This window comes from Gadus chalcogrammus, chromosome 11 (assembly GCF_026213295.1).
Source record: "Gadus chalcogrammus isolate NIFS_2021 chromosome 11, NIFS_Gcha_1.0, whole genome shotgun sequence".
Lineage (NCBI taxonomy): Eukaryota > Metazoa > Chordata > Actinopteri > Gadiformes > Gadidae > Gadus > Gadus chalcogrammus.
In genome coordinates, this window is record NC_079422.1 from 1,713,378 (window position 1) to 1,732,590 (window position 19,213).

At 42.3% G+C, this 19,213-nt stretch overlaps 1 protein-coding gene and 1 long non-coding RNA gene across 5 annotated transcripts; one reads left to right on the forward strand and one right to left on the reverse strand.

The window, feature by feature from the left end:
* Nucleotides 1–1,561: 1,561 nt before the first annotated feature.
* Nucleotides 1,562–18,319, forward strand: LOC130392078 (protein PALS2-like). 3 transcript variants are annotated; one of them, XM_056602503.1, is made up of 11 exons: nucleotides 1,562–1,684; nucleotides 2,146–2,298; nucleotides 3,757–3,906; nucleotides 4,125–4,352; nucleotides 5,192–5,323; nucleotides 6,857–6,953; nucleotides 8,476–8,547; nucleotides 14,336–14,497; nucleotides 14,573–14,775; nucleotides 15,415–15,543; nucleotides 16,729–18,319. In XM_056602503.1, exons 1-11 carry the CDS (start codon nucleotides 1,568–1,570, stop codon nucleotides 16,903–16,905), a joined length of 1,620 nt encoding a protein of 539 aa, XP_056458478.1. In that variant the 5' UTR covers nucleotides 1,562–1,567; the 3' UTR covers nucleotides 16,906–18,319. The 3 variants fall into 3 exon arrangements, with proteins under 3 accessions (XP_056458478.1, XP_056458476.1, XP_056458477.1); XM_056602501.1 differs by having other exon boundaries at nucleotides 1,578–1,684; nucleotides 14,573–14,730; XM_056602502.1 differs by lacking the exons at nucleotides 1,562–1,684; nucleotides 2,146–2,298 and adding an exon at nucleotides 3,287–3,431.
* LOC130392079 (uncharacterized) lies at nucleotides 9,725–12,664 on the reverse strand. 2 transcript variants are annotated; one of them, XR_008896968.1, is made up of 6 exons: nucleotides 12,577–12,664; nucleotides 11,289–11,408; nucleotides 10,795–10,970; nucleotides 10,655–10,726; nucleotides 10,008–10,078; nucleotides 9,725–9,885 (listed from the first exon to the last, which is right to left on the reverse strand). It is a non-coding gene; the product is annotated as an uncharacterized LOC130392079 (long non-coding RNA). The 2 variants fall into 2 exon arrangements; XR_008896967.1 differs by lacking the exon at nucleotides 12,577–12,664 and having other exon boundaries at nucleotides 11,289–11,486.
* Nucleotides 18,320–19,213: the final 894 nt, after the last annotated feature.

Below are 19,213 nucleotides of genomic sequence, written 5' to 3' on the forward strand. Positions count from 1 at the left end.
AGTCCTATGTTCAGACGGAAACAAACAATAACACTATCCCTCCACTGAGGGAGCAATGCCACGATGAAGAGCACCACGTAGCTCTGACTCGCGACCGACAGCGACCCCAACTCTGTTCGCCTATCTGGCCCACTGGCCCTGTCTGCTTTCATCCCTGCAGCTTTATAGCAATCCACCTGATTGCTGAGGGGCTGCAGGTGTGTCTGACCAGTCCGATGGGGAGGGTGGTACCTGGAATAGCACACAAGACAGCAGAGGAAAAACACACGTAACAGCTCCAAAGAAATTAACGATCGTGAGAATGATCGTACGAGCGAAGATCCATCGCTATGGGGAAACTGGGCCCGGATTCCTCCTTTAAGCAGGACTTTCTGTCAAAGTTATTTGTTATATATATAATGTAATATATTATATATGCGGACGTGCTAATCAGGACCCTTGGCAGTGAGGTCATCATCTTTTTGAACAGATTTTTAGAACATTAACATTCTTGCCCTTGTGGGGGCTTGGGTAAAGGGGGGTGTCATGAATATTTGGCCTGTTAAGCCCTTTGAGACTGTAATGGTGAGTAAGGGCTATGCAAATAAAATCGAATTGAATTGAACAGATAAGTGAACTTAAAATATTAAATTTTCAGCTGAATATTAGCCCCCCTTTTGAATGCAACTTTCAAATTACTTGACCAAAAATTAACAGAAAAGTGGAATTTCAGGGTGGAACCCCGTCGACTCCCATTTATGCTGCACTCACCTTCGAGCGCCCTCGCTTGGATGTGTTACCGCAACCAGTACAGAAACAGGAAGTTACCAGAGTTTGCCGGTTCTCTTCCTATTAGACATTCTCTGGCAGCAACATGTTCTGCTTCCTGTGAGATAAAATAACTCCATACCAGCAGGTGGCGTTAGTCAGAATCCGTCTATAAGGGACATCGGCTGACCTTAGGTCTGCAGATTTATGCAAACTAGCATTCAGTCAGTTGGTAGCAGACTGGATATTTCACTGTGTTGCGGAGGTGTTTGTTCTGACCCAAGTAGTAGACATTATGATGCTGGCAAATAGCGTGTAGGGCTCAGGTAAGATCGTTGTTGCCCATCTTGTTTGTGTCACGCTTCAAATAATCACATATCTCAAAACAGCTTCTGAAAATGTTTGCAGATTCTTGTAGCCAGATGATTGGTGGAAGGAACAAAAACCTGAATGGCGAATCAAATGTAATGTTCATACCCATTCATTGTGGTTTGGTGGTTGAGTCGTCACCAAGCTGGCTTTTCCCCTTGGCGCGCTATTGGCTGGTTTAACACAATGACCACAGGGAAGCGGCGGCAAGCAGCCAATCACGTACAGAGTTAGATGAACTAGGCCCGTTGATCACGCCTCTTGTGCTGTAGGAAATTACGGGGGCTAGCCGAGACCAACGTTCAATCGTAAAAAAAAGAAATTCCTGCACTGATGCAGTTTTCTGCTTTCACAGAATTAAATGCCCTGTTTCAGCTGCCATTGTCTGATACAGAATATAGTTGTTGTTGTTGTCTCATGTCCAGATGTGTTTGTGTGTTCTCCTCCTGCCATGCAGCAGGTGATGGAGAGCCTCAAAGGGCTGCCCTCGGGCACTGCAGCGCAGGATATGGACCTCATCTTCCTCACGGGGATCATGGAGAGCCCCATCGTCCGCTCTCTGGCCAAGGTGGTTGATATGTACCACACTGGCTCTCCCATTTAACCTCCATACGCAACATTTCATTCATACCTTTTTGCACTAGCCTTCCCCACCCAACTCCCACCTTATTCTTCATGTTTTACCTCTGTTTTTCTTTTATTCCTAGTCTGTCTTACATAGTTTTGATAGGGCAATATGTAAGGCGTCTTAGAGTTCCATACTAAGCGCTATATAAATTTCATTTATTATTATTATTATTATTATTATCATTTGACTCACAACTAATAGGATCCTTGGAAATAGCTGTAATTGTCACCGGCAGTTCTAGGTCAGAAGAGACCTACACACTACAGTACTGTTTTTATTATGAAACTGCACTGGATCGTAATGAATGTATATCTTTTTTAATTTTAGTCGGCTTTTGCTTTCTTGGTTTTCAAAAAATAGTTCTTCAGGTCAAGGTGTGAACAATTTGTGTCTGTGTTAAGGCCCATGACCGTCTTGAGGTAATGCAGCTGACTGCGGTGGGGGAGAACAACATGGAGTTGGTGACGGACATCCTGGAGTCCCTCCACAGCGCAGAGGGGGACGACGTGGCAGCTGCTGAGCTCACCAGAATCCTGGAGGAGCCCCACTTCCAGGTAGAACAGCTTAGCAAACCCTGTTATGCATTGAGCTCTAAACCCTATTGGGACCTTCATTTATATTCTTCATTTTCTTTTTCTTTTCTCATGGGCCTTCATCGTATCGGCTTATGTTCAGTGTTGGGAAAGTTCACTTTCAACGTGAACTATTTCAAAGTTCAGTTCACAAATTTTAAAATGAACTAGTTCAGTTAAACGTTCATAATTCAATATTTTGAACTAAGTTCACAGTTCCAAAAATGAACTAGTTCATAGTTCTTTTTTTCAATATGTTGCTGTGAGCTATTATTTTATTTCCGGTATTTTGAACATTGAACCCCCTTTCTGGTTTGTCTAGGATGAAATAGAGTGGTTGTATCAAGTATCGTAGCAAAATACAGTTTCTATCGTGTTTTATTGCACATTTAGCACATTTTGTAAATCCCATTGATTTCTGTCGGAAGACTCATTGCTCGTTGGCCGGAAACAAAAGAGGGGGGTGTTCACGTTTGGTTGTAGTCTTTTCGCTCGGTTCTAGGCCTACTGTTGGGACGGAGAACCAGGGGAAAAGACTACAACCAAACGTAAACAGCCCCCCTTTCCGTTTCCGGCCAACAAGCAATGATTCTAGAAGGTATTCTTGTCCGCTGATCGAGCCAGAGAGCTAACGTTATGGATTGTACATATTTATAATTCAAAATTCGTCCCAGCCTTTATACCACATATACTCTAGGGGTCTATAGCATATAACCGCTCTGTCTGATTACAGTTTAATAAATTTTTCACAATTTACAAGCTCTCGTTTTGAAGAATAATCACCGCGCCATTCGTTTCAATAGGAATCGGGACGGTCTTTACTTTCAACATAAAGTGTACATATTTATAATTTGAAATTCGTCCCAGCCTCGTCCCAGCCACTTTGTCTTTCCCTCTACAACTTCCCCTTTCAAGCAATAAGAGGCTGGTGTGTGTGGGAGGAGGGGGTGGGTCTGGAAGTGGGAGGAGCTTCATTTTGACCCAATAGCAGGCTCTGAACCGTGTGGGTAAATTTAGTGAAGATGGGGAGGGGAAGGTCATCTAGTGTTTCCATAAATGCTTAGATTGTGTGATGCATTTTGCAATGTCAGACTAATTCTGTGCTCTGCTAAGAGGTAAGAACACCGATCCTTCTGTATATTTATGACACATCATTGTTAGACATGCTCAAAGATTTATTGTATATTTGTGCGGAGGCAATTATGCATTTAATGATACATAAATATATTTGTGTTCAGGAATTATTATTGTTATTTCATGGAAATGTTATGTTGGTTAGAACAATGTGATTTTATTGAATGGGTCAGAAATATAATCATTCTTCAGTGGTCTTCCTTATGGCGTTAATTCGAGAGATGAGCAGCAGTCATGTTTTTGTTCCTAATTGCTATTGATCCTCATTCTCCATGGTCTCTAACCCTTTTGAGTAATCTGTGCCAGTGTTTAATCGAGACTCATGACAACGTGGCTGCTAAGTCCTACGAGATGTCTCCAACCCCGGGCAGCAGCAGAGTCTCCCTGAGCAGCTCGCTGGTGCCCCCCGACGCCGTCAGGATGATCGGTATCCAGAAGAGGGCTGGGGAACCACTGGTCAGTCTGCCAGCAAAACCACAGCTCTGTAATGTGTGGGACCATGCATTAGAGACTTCCATTAACCTGTAAATGCACATTCTATGTGTGGCTGGGCCTTGTTAAGGAGGAAAATGTGAATAATGGTTTGCCCTATTTCCACCTCATGAAACAGACATCCACTGGAGGTGATTAATGAAGTGCGGAAGTTAAATGATTATGACCCCTCCCCCACCTAGGGTGTGACGTTCCGCGTGGAGGGGGGCGCGCCGGTGATCAGGCGGATCCTGCACGGCAGTGCCATCGCCAGGCAGGGCCTGCTGCATGTGGGCGACGTCATCCTGGAGGTTGATGGCCACGCGATGGGCGGAGACCCCAAGGAGCTGCAGGAGCTGCTGAAGGACTGCAGCGGCACCGTGACCCTCAAAGTGCTGCCCAGCTACCGGGAGCCCCCTGCCCCCCCACAGGTCCCTGTTGAACTCTAATGTGTCAGAGGGGCTCTTCACCCTGCAGTGGTTCACTCTAAATGGACACCTTGTGACTTTCCTCTCCCCAATGTGCTCCTGTTTATAAACATGGCCTTCTGTTTGGGAGTTGACTCGCTGCCATAACATGCAGGCATCAAGAGTGAGCCCCTGCGTGTGCCAATGGGGTCCTACCTGTCAGGGTGCTGGGTGGGGGAGTGGTGGTGGTGCTTATTCAGACGTCCAGTGACTGTAACTGAGCCCAGCAGAGGGCCTATTAATAACGCCTCACAGGCCATCTGGGGCATGGTGGAGCAGGGGCAGGAGCAGTGTGGGGAGGGGGGTGGTTTACATACATATATACATACAGCCATACATACATACATACATACGTATGTGTGTATATGTTTGGCCAACAAATTGAAGAGGGGCGTTTGTTGCATTGACTGTGTGTGTGTGTGTGTGTGTATGTATATATGTGTGTGTGTGTATGTGTAGATATATATATATATATATATATATATATATATACACACACATACATACATACTGGTGGATTTGTATCAATTTTATAAACATAATTATCCCTCCCTGCTATTTTGTAGTTCACCAAAACAACCTGAAACAACTTGAGTCTCACATACTCATGCACACATATATATATATATATATATATATATATATATATATATATATATATATATATATATATATATATACACATACACACACACACACATCCCTCGCTGTCCTGTTTAAAAAGGTCTACATTAAATTCCAAGTTTTTACATTTAGGAATTCATTGTAACTTTTTCAATGTTAACTGTGCCATCACACTTCAGGTGTTTCTGAAGCCACACTTCAAATATAACCCGGCCACGGACAACCTCATCCCCTGCAGGGAAGTGGGGCTGGCATTCTCCAGGGGGGACGTTCTTCACGTGGTCAACAAGGAAGACCCCAACTGGTGGCAGGTGAGCAGGCAGAAGACCATGTGTTGCTCTATCTATCTTATTTATACTGCGTCTTAAACTGTCCTTCCAAGCAAGAGATGAGCTTTCTCTCCTTAACTGTTTAAGCAGTTCATTCTCTAACCATATCCATGTATGTTAGAGAGTGAACATGCAACTGATCCTGTAATATGACACTCACCGACTGGCTGCCACTTACTACTGCTCGCTTGAACTAGTATTTCTCTTCTCGTAGTGGATTTCTCTTCTCACAGAGTCGAGCAAAAGCTAATGCAAATGGAAACTTAAAGATCACATGGTCTGCAAGTGTTATACTCTTTACTCTAGGGAAGCAGTCATGTGTTACATAGGAATGGGCAATGTCAACATTTTACCAAAGCCATTATCGATTCTGAATATCTTAAGTTTTAATTAAGGGTTCCTCAGCCTAAGAAAAAAATCTGAAAAGCCTGCCTGTGTGGAGCTAATGTCTTTATAACATAGTGTAATCACCCTACAGACATGCTGCTGGTTGAGAATAGGGATGCACAAATTACAAGTTCAAGTACCTCAGGGTCTTGTTCGTGGGTGAGGGGACGATGGAGCGTGAGATTGGCCAGAGAATCGTAGCAGCGGGGGCGGTATTTTGCTCACTTTACTGCATCATTGTGACGAAAAGGGAGCTGAGCTTGAAGGCAAAGCTCTCGATCTAACGGTCGATGTTTGTTCCTATCATCACCTATGGTCATGAAGGATGGGAGGATTGAAAAAACAAGATTGCGGGAACAAGCAGCCGTAATGGGTTTTCTCAGGAGGGTGTCTGGCGTCTCCCTTAGGGATAGGGTGAGAAGCTCAGCCAGTCGTGAGGAACTTGGATTAGAACCGCTGCTCCTCTGCATAGAAAGGAGTCAGTTGAGGTGGTTTATCTGGTAAGGGTGCCCAATGGGCGGCTCCCTAGGGAGGTGTTCCAGGCACTACCAGTGGGGTGGAGACATCGCGGAAGACCCAGTAATAGGTGGAGAGATTATATCTCTACACAGGCCTGGGAACACCTCGGGATCCCCCGGTCAGAGCTGGTCAATGTGGCCCTGGGAAAGGGAAGTCTGGGGTCCCCTGCTAGAGCTGCCGCCCCCGCGACCCGACCCAAGATAAGCTGTAGAAGATAAGGATGAGGATGAAGATTCACTGGGGAAAATTGCAAACGTGACGTTGGCCTATTTTGTTGTAATTTTGAGCAAACGATGGCTCTATAGAGAGGTTGCTGCTGCCCGTCAGCTTGGCTTGGAAGCCTTTCTATGAACAGGATAAGCTGCTATTGTGATGTGTGATGTGTCAAACTTGGTAAGCAACCAAATTTTGTTAATGTCAAAAACCCCTGCATAACGTTGTGCTTAATGCAGTAGTTTTGTCATTGAGACAAATGTGACATGGTAGATTATCCCATGAATATTCTTAAACCATACTTGACATTTAGGTGATGGGTGTGAAATGTTCAACCATAGGATATATTTCCAGCTCTAATCTCTTCCATCTCTATAATAAACTCTCTCCTCACAGGCAACCAACCTGGTGGTTGGAGATACTGGTCTGATCCCCAGTCAGTTCCTGGAGGAGAAGAGGAAGGCGTTTGTGAGGAGAGACTGGGACAGCTCCGGTGGGTGCTGCTTTATACCAGCCTTCCTGCCGTCTTTTACACATGCCAAATCGACTGCTCATTGTGTAAAGGTCCTGATATACTTCAATCAAGAATGGTGTTTTCACACAGACAAAACAGCCGGTGTGTGACCAAAACAAAGTTCCGTATTGTGCTTCCAACACTGCACAGTGCTCTGTCTAAATATTTATAATTTTTCACACAAACCCTCAGCATGCAATTGGTCAACAACACCACGTGAAAAATGACAATGTTTGCTATGTGTAAATAATTGTTATCTTTAGAATATGGACTATTACGTCCCACTGTTCCTTTCCAAGCAAGACTTTCTGAGATTATGGGTATCGTGTAATGTACATGATGTGAACTGGTAGGCAGATCCATACATATCACAATGACTTTGTTGTTCCCTGTTTAAACTGTAGTGTTCGGCAGATGTTCCACAGCCTTTGCAACCAAGTAAATAAAAAATGAGTTGGAAGTATATCAGGGCCTTGAATGGGCAGTTCAACCATTTAACACATTAAGTCACCCGTTGGGGTGGAAAGAATTTTTTAATAATATGCAGCATTCCAATATAATCTGTGATTTATGTAGTTCGTATAGTAGTTCATATAATTTAGAAAAAACACCAGCACCATTTGCAGATGGCCCCAACCAACAGCAAACTAGCAGGTAACTTGGTGAGGTGAGTCTCAATACATACAAGGAGCACTGGGCTCCCACAGCATGGTGGCTCTCTTTTCAATTCGCTGTTAGTTTGCTTCAGGGCCTGGGCTGCTCAGGTCTAGAGACTTGTCCAAAGGAAATGGCATTTTCTGGAAACAACATGTAGCCAAAATACTTTCCCCTTCTGCCAACCGACAACGTAGCAGAGTAATGCAAAACAGTAGTTATTGTCATACTTATTGTAAACTCAATCTAATTACACAGATGATGTTGGAAAGTTGCACGAAATTATTTAAAAGCTCTTTCCCACTACATCACAGAAGCCTTATGTGTTAAATAGGGGAACTGCTTTTACAAATATATAATTAGTAATTCTGCCAATTGGCATGGGTGATCCTGCCTACAATGTAAACTATAGCACTTTGGTCTTGGTGATAAGAGTCCTTGCAATATGATTAACTGTTCCTCAGTCTCCGTACAGAGAATACTAGACTGTACTATATGATATTGATAATGTCATATGATATTGGGGTAACACTTACAATAAGGGTACATTACCTAACCATAAATGAACATTAGTTAATGCATTTATATGCACTATTATATAGCATTAGCATAGGTATTGGGGTCAGGGTGGCGGTAAGGATTATTAAATATTGTATAAATAAACACTATTACCTAGCGAACATTAACATCATTATTCAATGATTACTACACCAATAGTTGACTGTGTCACAGATATTGGTAATGGTAAAGAGAAGGGTGATATGACTGACCGGTCCATTAACAGGTCAGATAAAAGGTGTGTCTGGAGCCTGATTCACTTGGTTGATTTAGTTTTTTTTCCTGCTAGGCATGCTCTGTGGAACAATGACGGGAAAGAAAAAGAAGAAAAAAATGATGTATCTTACCTCAAAGAATGCAGGTGTGCCATCAATGCTTTTTACTATTTGGAAACACAATATTTTAGAGTTACCTTTTTATGGATAAGCAGTAGGGCTGTAACGATATACCAACTCACGATTCGGTTTGTATCACAATTTTTGACCCATGGTTCGATTCATCCCACGATTTTTTTAAATTTAAAAAGCATTTTCTTTAAACAACACTTATATAACCATCAACTTAATGTAACTTTTAATAACAAATAATTTGGAACACTGAACAGATTTGAACAGAAAGAATACTGTTAAAGTAGGCCTATAAAGGAAATAACCAAAGATTGCAGTTGGAGGATGCTTGCAGGTAGGCAAAAACCCTCAACTAGTTTTGTGGATTAGGCTTACGTATTTGAAAATATTAATATCAAATAAATTATAGTAATTTGAATAGTTTGGTAGCACTAACCAGCGTTCCCGCTAGAAAAAAACGGTGCCGGTGTTCTGCCAATTTCTGCTCCCTTGTCAGATTTTGCTACCGTAGTGCGACTCGATATAGCGGGGTCTATCAAATCATGCTACCCATCAGAAAAGGCTACCTTACGTCACAAGCGCGACGTAAGGCGTGTGTGATCTGTAGAACAATCGCCTCTATCAAATAATGCTCCCACTGCATAATCACATTATTTTAAACCACAACTCACCCTATGTACACTGTAAGAATATGGGGAGCATACTTTGATGCTTGTTTATAATGTCTTTATTTAAGATAGCAGGGGTAAAGTAGCCTATGTGGATAGACCAATTGCCTCTATCAAAAAATGCTCCCACTGCAGAATCACATTATTTTAAACCACTACTCACCCTATGTACACAGTATGAATATGGGGAGCATATTTTGATGCTTGTTTATAACGTCTTTATCGAAGATTTCAGGAGTACCGTATGTGGATAGACCAATCGCCTCTATCAAATAATGCTCCCACTGCAGAATCACGTTATTTTACACCACTACTCACCCTATGTACACTGTTGATGCTGTTTTATAACGTATATTGAAGATTTCAGCGGTACAGTATGTGCAATGTACGTAATGTGAAAAAAAATAAACACAAAAAAAAACATCAATAATCAATTAAACTAAGTAAATAACTTCCAACAAGAAAAAACTTGTATATATTTGTGAATGGGATTCTGTGTGTGTTGATATATTTAATAGATAATAATTATTCAAAAGATCCATAAAATAATAATAATAACAGCCAAAAGATCTCAAATCTTTATTTTATTTTAAGGCATTTCTTGCAAATATATTCAGCCTTATTTTCATGGGCACATTGGGCACACTCAAAATTTGCCCACCGACTGCACAATCCACACTGCACCTACCAAATAAAACAATTAAAAGAGAATTACAATTTACAATGAGATACATTGTATGGTATTATGTACACACATTTTTGAGTCAGTTAATAATACAAAGCACATATTTTACGTTATACTTTACCTTTTCAATCATGCTCTCATCTGCATTTTCTTCGGCAAAGGAGCACACCACACAGAAGTACTCTGCATTCCCTAGAAACAATGGTTTTCATAAGCTTTTAAAACTCCAATCATTCTGTGAGTAAATAAATCATGGTACACTACAAATGTATAATTTGTGAATAAAAAAGAAAAAACATTTCAAAAAAGAATTCCCACACATAGTATACTTAAATATATACATGTGTCACAAATACCTCCCTATTGTTTATGCTATAAAGACACTAAAAGCATTATGCTTTCTCTAGCACTGAACAAATGACGTCTAAAATAAAAGTGTAATAAATAGTTATGTTTAACAATGTGCTCTCATCCAGACCATTGGTTTGGGGATGATAGGCAGCTGTCACACTTCTTTGAATAGACAAAATACTGCAAAGGCTGGTGTTGAGCTGAAATAAAATCAGTTACAGTAAAAAAAAAACGTTTGGAGAAGTAATCTGTGGCTGTTAAAATGTACTGGAAGCCATCCACAGTTTTTGAGAGCGGTCCGGTCAATACCAATTAGCTCCCAGATAGCAGACACTATTATAATACTATTATAATTTTTTTTTACACTCAATACTTCTTTATTAATAGCTGTTGGATAAGATACCACTGCACATGTACCTGTATACACTGCAATGTCTGGGCAGCAGTCAAAGGTTTTCCAACCATCTGGCCTTTATCACATTCCAAGACCTTTAAGAAAGTAGCTGTTAATAAAACACAAAAACACAAAACAACAATAACTCAAACAAATGGCCTACCCAGTTGTTAATGTCCACTGACATGCCAAGCCAGTAAAATCTGGAGGATATTGCTCTGCAGGTTTTCAGGAAGCCCGTATGTCCCCCCATTGGAGAGGAGTGAAACTCTATAAAGAGTTGTCTTGCCTCCTCTTTGGATTTAATGGCTCTTCTGCTCCCAACGTAGAGCTCTCCTTCTGCAGTGAACATTCATTAAAGAACTTTCATCATTAAAGGGCTATCTTACCAAGACACAATCCACACATTTTATTGTATGTATTGGTCTATCTACATACTGTACCCCTGAAATTTTCAATGAAGATGTTATAAACAAGAATCAAAATATGCTCCCCATATTCTTACAGTGTACATAGGGTGAGTAGTGGTTTAGAAGAATGTGATTCTGCAGTGGGAGCATTATTTGATGGAGGCAATTGGTCTATCCACATAGGCTACTTTACCCCTGCTATCTTAAATAAAGACGTTATAAACAAGCAATTATTTCAGATACTCACCCTTTAACTTGAATTTTGAAGCGTACCTCCTAAGGTTTATTTTCTTGGACTAATTAAAGCCATCTGGGAATGTTCCAAGAGACAGGAGGTCAAACGATTCTTTCCATCTTTCCTCCATAGCTTTAGAAACACAAGTATTTATAATTTATGAAACACGATAAATATCTTGTTATAACAAGACAAGATGTCGTCGTCCCCCTCCCCCTCCACCACCGACGAAAACTTTTTCCGCTCCCAGACACGTAAAGATAACACATAAGGGCTCTCAAGTTTTGAACTGAGTTCAGAGTGAGATTTTGTCGGGGGGGGGGGGGGTATTATTAACATGTGACTGCATACAATGTGTCCAGAGACATGGTGACTAATGTATGATAGTAAGCATAATTGGCCCTTAACACTAATATTCAGAAACAACACTGCCAAAAAGCTATTGGTCTTAGCAACACCAGTAGAGGCATATAATTTCTCCTGAATTTTAAACATTGCAAACGTGCAAAAACAGACATTTATATTTATGTGGCATTCAGTCCAATGCTTAAAATATATCTGTCGCATTCAGGAGGCCAATGCTGTGGTAAAGTGTGTAAAGAAGTAAACAAGTGTTTCTTTCTGTTCAATAGATAGAACTTCATCAATCCCCTGTAGGAGAAATGTGTTAATGTTTGTCCCTATGAAACAATAATGGTAAAAAAAAAAGAAATACAAAACATGACGGTAACTCTAAAGGCAAACCGTCCAATCTGAAGGCTCTACTTAACCACTCCCCCTACTCACTTCCACCAATGCAAAGTGAACAGAACTGAGTAGGGGAGGGTGTAGCCTCACTAGTTTGTGAACGACCCAGAGAAACGCAACGAAAATTCAATGTGAACATGCATGAGGCTTTGTGATGAAATCCAGTACGATTTTGAAATTCCTCCCGGACACTTATTTTTTTTAAATGTCTCAAAAAGAGGGCTTGTCCGGGCAAAAGAGGACGTCTGATTACCCTACGTACGGGGAACCCATTTGATTCCTACCTGTTCCACTGTTAAATAGCGGCGCAAATTGGTGGGCGCTATACTGGTAATTTTTCTGCATGAGAAATACGAAGTGTGGCGTGTGAGCGTGTGCATGGGTTAAATTGCGTGTGTCTCACGCCGAATGCGTGAGACTTGAGAGCCTTAGTTATTTCTACATTCATCAGAATTGTGGACATATTTAGGTGCTTACAGGTCAAAAGGCGCATGTTAATCATATTAGTAAGATAATTGCGCAGTTAAAAACATGTTTTAACGATAATACTCACCATCAGCCTAAAAGGTAGCAGAAACTGGCATGGCAAAAAAATAAATAATAATAAATTCAAATTATCCACCAGCCCATAGTGTTAGGAGTCGCACACGGCTTGTCTCGTCCCCCCCCCCCCCCGTCAACGCAGGGGGCGTTGACGGGGGGCTGGCCCAGGATTTGGTGCAACGTGTGTGTGTGTGTGTGTGTGTGTGTGTGTGTGTGTGTGTGTGTGTGTGTGTGTGTGTGTGTGTGTGTGTGTGTGTGTGTGTGTGTGTGTGTGTGTGTGTGTGTGTGTGTGTGTGTGTGTGTGTGTGTGTGTGTGTGACGTCAGCGAGTGAGTGGACGAGCGGAGTAGGGTCCAGCTGCAGCCCCGGAGAACAACACCCTGGCGTGACAGAATACCCAGGTGTGACGGAAGTACTGTGGCTGGACGGAAGTTACCTCCGATTATTTTCTATAGACAAATAAACGTATTTATCGCTTGAATTAACATAACAAAGAAATAAAAAAATATTTTGACACGTTAGTAACCATTTTTATAGCTTAGAAAAGGTTTTTTCAGTGTGGTATTTGCAAACCACACTGAGCGTGTGTGTGAATCATTGTGCGTGAGTAAAACACGTTTTGTGTGCGTGTGAATCGTTATGCGTGAGCAAAACACGTTTTGCGTGCGTGCAGGGTTTTGGTATGATTCTATCTCCATACGCTTCCACTTCCGCTTATTAATACTGCGTTTCCGCTTGTAAACACATGTGCGCTTATGAATTAAACATGGCAGCAATCAAGCTGATCGATATTTATTTGAATTTTGTCTCTTATGAATGCGGTCATGTCTCCTTCGCATTGAGCCTCTTTGAGGAAGTCACAAAAGCTTTGTTGCGGTTGATCGGATGTCTTTATTAAAAAAAAAAAATCCATTCAATTTTTATAAAACTAAGTGAAATTGTCTGAGAACTTAATGCATGCATCACATTTACAGTATGGTTGTTTACTATTATGCCCTGTTTGCTGGGCTGACCCTAAAGAAAAAGATTAAACAAACATAAATAGGCCTATACATAAATAATGTAATCTTGTGAGCGAGTAAATTGACATTGGTGACAGTGGTGTTTAACACCAGCTACGTCCATGCAAAATATAGCAACGAGTATCATTAAGTTGCAAAAACGTTTGAAAATTGGCACAGGTCTTTAAGCTTGATTATTTGCATTAACATGATGAATCTATAAAAACCGATACGGCACAAAATATTTCTGAAAACTTTAATATAACTTCACTTACATTTGAATGTGCACTGCTTTCCCCCATTTTTAATATCCCGTGCAGCGTGTGAACGCAGAGGATTGTGGGTAGTTTTGGCTTGTCTAGGATGCAGCAATGCATCCTTGAAAAATCTCAGAATTCTCAAAAACAAAGGACGCGAAAATGGCGCGGCTTTCAAGTGTCCTCAACATTGGAACAGTGCTTGTCGGCATTCTATGACGTAGCGTCCTTAAAAGGGCGGCCGTTGAGCATGCTTCCTTGACATTGGGAAACACCCCGTATAACGGAAACCCTGGTACTAACGGCTCATATCACGTGGCTGGATCTTGACTGGAAGGATAATGGGAGTTAGAAAGGGTCGCGCTTCTGCCTTCTCACACGCGAGACAGGTTTGTGGCTTTGAGTGTAGCGATTTCGGTTTTGATACGCATATCGTTACAGCCCTAATAAGCAGTGTACAGAAAGTCCTACTAACGATCCAAAACGCTGTTCCCCTACCCACTACCGGTCAGAGTTTGACCGGTATGAGCTGCAGACCTATGAGGAGGTGGCCCGCATGCCCCCGTTCCAGAGGAAGACCCTGGTGCTGATCGGGGCCCAGGGGGTGGGCCGACGCAGCCTCAAGAACCGGCTCATCGTCATCAACCCGCTGAAGTACGGGACCACCGTCCCCTGTGAGTGACAGGCAGGAGCAGGTTCAACAAGGGCCTCCAGCGAGCGGCAGGGTGACCTGTGTCTTTCCCCCTCAGTCACCTCCAGGCGCCCCCGGGAGGAGGAGCTGGACGGCCAGGCGTACCGCTTCGTGACGCGGGCGGACATGGAACGGGACATCAAGGACAGCCGCTACCTTGAGCACGGCGAGTACGACGGCAACCTCTACGGCACCAAGATGGACTCCATCCACGAGGTGGTGGACACAAGACGCACCTGCATCCTGGACGTTAACCCCCAGGTGGATTTCAGGGAGGGGGGGACGGGGGGGGCGCTGAAGGTCATTTACATAAATACATTTTGATAAGAATAAGATGTATAGATTTGAACTATGTTTTATATAACAATTGGGAAATATGGGATAACATTTAATCAGGATATGTAGTTGTACTACGCAATTTTTGGGAATACTGAGTAAAACCGGGGAATATAGCCTATCGAATTATATCACAGTATAAATGAAAATGATCACTGTTACGGTATACTGTATATCACAGTATGACACTAGGATTTGCTGACCGCAGGGAAACTGCACCACATTTCATTTTTTTTATGACTATACTGGATGCCTTTGCTTCAGATAAGGACCACCGTGTGACAAGGTTTAAACAAAAACAAAATATATCAAAAGGTTTTTGCTATTTATGATAACTGAAGGCCAGAATCTGGTAATGGATTCCTTTCTTTTTTTTATTGCTTGTGCTTTTCTTCACATGCTGTTGAACACCGCTAGTGCTCCAGTGCAATTCATGAATCTTTGCACAATGTCCTACTTACCTTTTGTTTCCAATAAGAGCACCCCAACGGCACCAATACAGCCACACTATAACTTCCAGCATCGCTCAAACTTTGGTGCATGGTTATGTGTTTGGGGCTGCAGGCCCTGAAGGTGTTGAAGACTGCAGAGTTCATGCCCTTTGTGGTGTTCATCGCTGCCCCAGAGCTTGATACGTTACGAGCTATGCACAAAGCAGTGGTGGATGCTGGACTCACCACCAAACTGCTCACGGTGAGAAAACCAGATACTTGATCAAAATTCCCTCTGGATCTTTAGCCTGGGTCGCTGAGCAAGAGGCTGGTTAGGGTGTTCAATGCCCAGCCAAAAGATTGTTGGTTCGAACCCCAACGTTGAATCCTTTCCATATGTTGCACCTTAACTTAATTTTTTTTGTGAACAAGGCATCCCTGAGAAACATTCCAAACCCCTACCTGCCCTTCAAATGACATTTATGAAATACACAAATTTGCTTTGGAGTAGTGTCAATAAATAGACCTCCGAAGAATAAGTCCCGCCCCGGGGCTCCTGGTTCCATCGGTCAAATTTCTACGGGAAATAACGTGTTTTTTTGCATGATCGTATATAACAAACTCTGTAGGTGGCGAAGCAGTAAAAGCTGCTCACGTTTTGAACTACACACCTTTTTAATCTAGATTCCACTTGGGTTATGGATTGTCGATGCCGTTAAAGTAGTTAACTAATATGAAGAAGCATTATGCTAACGCGGATCTGCTCAGACTTAGGACGTCACGATTCTCCCAGTCAAGGTTGCATAGCAACGGTAATGCTTCATAGTTTGTCTTCACCGAAATGGAATTCAGTGGCACCAGAGCCCGCCTACGTAGGTGGCACCAACGCTGCTCGTTCATCTGTGAAATCGTCATGTTTGATAGGTTTTTAAGAAATTCTGAAGACGTTCCTGTTCTGATCAAGGTCATGCAAAATAAAACTAAAGAGAACACATGAGACATTGACTCGTCTCTGATTCCTCTATAATTAAAAAAAAAAGAGGCTGAACGTCGCCATCGATTAAGTTTTATAGACCACTGAAATCAAGCGTGAAATGACCATCACGTTAGGTGGTGAGTGGTTACGAGCATATCCCTCCTCCCTAACAAGTATGACGTATGAAGTCTGCGCAGATCAGAACTAGCTCCTGGTTAGCATTAATAATAGTAACAACACCGACAATCCAAAACTCTAGTGGAATCTAGATGGAAAAAGTGTGTTAAAACGTGAGCAGCTTTAACTTCTTCGCCATCTACAGAGTTTGTTGTGTACGATCATTCAAAAAACCCATGTTATTTCCCATAGACATTTGACTGATGGAACCAGGTAACTCGGAGGCGGGACATACTCTTCAGTGGTCTATAGTAGTGGGGAGCGCTTCCTCACGCAACGCTCTTCATCCAACAGGAGAACGATCTGAAGAAGACAGTGGATGAGAGCGCTAGGATCCGCCGGGCGTACAGCCACTACTTTGACCTGACCATCGTCAACGACCATCTGGACAAGGCCTTCGACCAGCTGCAGGAGGAGGTGGAGCACTTGTGTCTCCAGCCCCAGTGGGTCCCGGTCTCCTGGGTCTTCTGAGGACCGCCCTTTTTTGGACTGGCACCACTGCCTCTGCTGCTAGGCTCTCGGAGAAGGAGAGGTCACCATAGGAGATGGGACACCTGCCACACACACACACACACACACACACACACACACACACACACACACACACACACACACACACACACACACACACACACACACACACACACACACACACACACACACACACACACACACACAAACAGTGTGGTGGCTCCGTCTAAATGTGGGTGTCTGTTTCATTGTGCGCAGAACTATGCAACCCTTCTAACAACTAATAGCAAGTGTACTTATTTTTTTATTGTGTTGTACCTTCCTGCCATTGATGGTAGTACTTCCTGTAAGACCAGGCCAGTATATAGGAGGTGTATGTGTGTATTTATTGAAAAGGTTACCTCAGCGTTAATGTTTACGGTGATACATGTAGTACAGTGGCCTCTTAGGTCAAGAGAGACATGGTCCTACCCTTCTAGCAGAATGCCAGACGTTTTCTGCTTTGTTTTTACCTCAAAGTGGGTCAAAGCTGTAAGTCACACGGTAGGCTACAGTAATAACAAGTTACCTCTGTGAGCTTGTTGCCAGTCTTTTTCATTTAAATGTGGATTAAAAAATGGCTTATTGCGTTTGAAGGTGACCTTATTACGCTGGTTTCCGTTGTAAGGTACATTTTCGAGGACTATTGGTCTATTCTGGTGCTGCTCTGGTAAATTGACCTTTAATAGGGCTCCTAGAAACAGGGTACTAGATGAACACTTTCAATAGGGCCCCTAGAAACAGAGTCATGGACACCTTCAATAGGGCCCCTAGAAACAAGGTCCCCTAGAAACAAGGTCATGAACTCCTTCAATAGGGCCCCTAGAAACAGGGTAATGATAACTTTCAATAGGGCCCCTGGAAATAGGGTAATGAACACCTACAATAGGGCCCCTAGAAACAGGTTAATGAGCACCTACAATAGGGCCCCTAGAAACAGGGTATTGCGACTCAGCGGATTTATGTGAGATTTACAATACTGAAATTTTAACAATTTTTTAAAATAAAGGCCATATTTACTTACTATTTTACAATAATTCAGGAAGATGCATTTTCAGATGTTTAAATACGTGTTTTCTAAAGGATCTATTGTGTTTTTTTTTTAAGGTAAATTTACCTTCTACATGACTTTCATACTTGTTTTATATGTATACAATTTAAAGCATTAAACAAGCTAGTGGTTGCAATGTTGAGGTTGTTCAATGATTTAAAGGGGAATTATGCAACTTTTTTGGCTTAATTTACCTTAATATAACAGGTTAAGAGTCATTGTGATGGTTCTAGAACACTTTGAGTCGATTGGTCCCTGTTTCGACTCCCCCTTGGGCTTCTTGGTGGAAAAAGGGAATATTGTAGTGCCGGGAGTCGGAGTATCCAGCACAAAGTTTTAATGAACACAGGCTGTGTCCCAATTCCTAGGACGCATCCTTCGAAGGACGCGGTCTACGAAGGATGCGTCCTATGAATTGGGACACAGCCTACAATACAAAAAGACCTTCATTCGTAAAGTCAAAACCGGACTAAACTGGACGGTCGTTCCGTCCGCTAAACGGGTCCGTGCTAAACACCCCCCCCACCCATAGTTCCGTGGGTGAATTATGTTAACCACCATAATATGCAAGTTTCTCCCAGCGACCCGCCGCCCACTCTCGCGGGAGTCTCGGGTCTCGCGAAGCACCGAATTGCTTTATGGCACTACAGACCAACAATGACGGAACCGGTGTAGGTACTGTCACGTTAAAATTGTACCGGGGGCGAAAATTGTACCGGCCTACGTCATCGTTTGTTTACAACCTGACAACCTGCCCTGCAACAGACGACGCGATGCAGAAAACATGTTTCCAAACGACGAAATAACATAATACAGATAGCGGATCGCTATCTGTATTATGATAGATAGCGATAACACTTGTTTTACTTTATATTTGTATTGTATTTAATTGTTTAATCGAAAAAAACGGGCGATCGCGTCAAATGACGCGTCAAATCACGTAGGAAGGTTCTTGAACATTCTAGACTATGAAACCTGCTTAAAACACTCAGTTTACTAGCTAAATTCGATTAAACAATTCAATACAATACAAATATAAAGTAAAAACAAGTGTTTTCTAGCGATCCGTTATCTGTATTATGTTTCAAGAACCCTCCTACGTCATTTGACGCGATCGCCAGTTTCGCGGGCAAAACATTTGTCATTTGACGCGATCGCCCGTTTCGCGGGCAATTTTTTTTATTGTTTCGATTAAACAATTAAATACAATACAAATAT

What these genes read in the sequence shown, in the direction of transcription:
- LOC130392078 (XM_056602503.1), top strand. Translation starts at nt 1,568, where the DNA reads ATGCAGCAGGTGATGGAGAGCCTCAAAGGGCTGCCCTCGGGCACTGCA. An exon ending in TCGTCCGCTCTCTGGCCAAG is followed by an intron (nt 1,685 to 2,145) that starts GTGGTTGATATG and finishes GTCTGTGTTAAG; the next exon opens with GCCCATGACCGTCTTGAGGT. An exon ending in TGGAGGAGCCCCACTTCCAG is followed by an intron (nt 2,299 to 3,756) that starts GTAGAACAGCTT and finishes AATCTGTGCCAG; the next exon opens with TGTTTAATCGAGACTCATGA.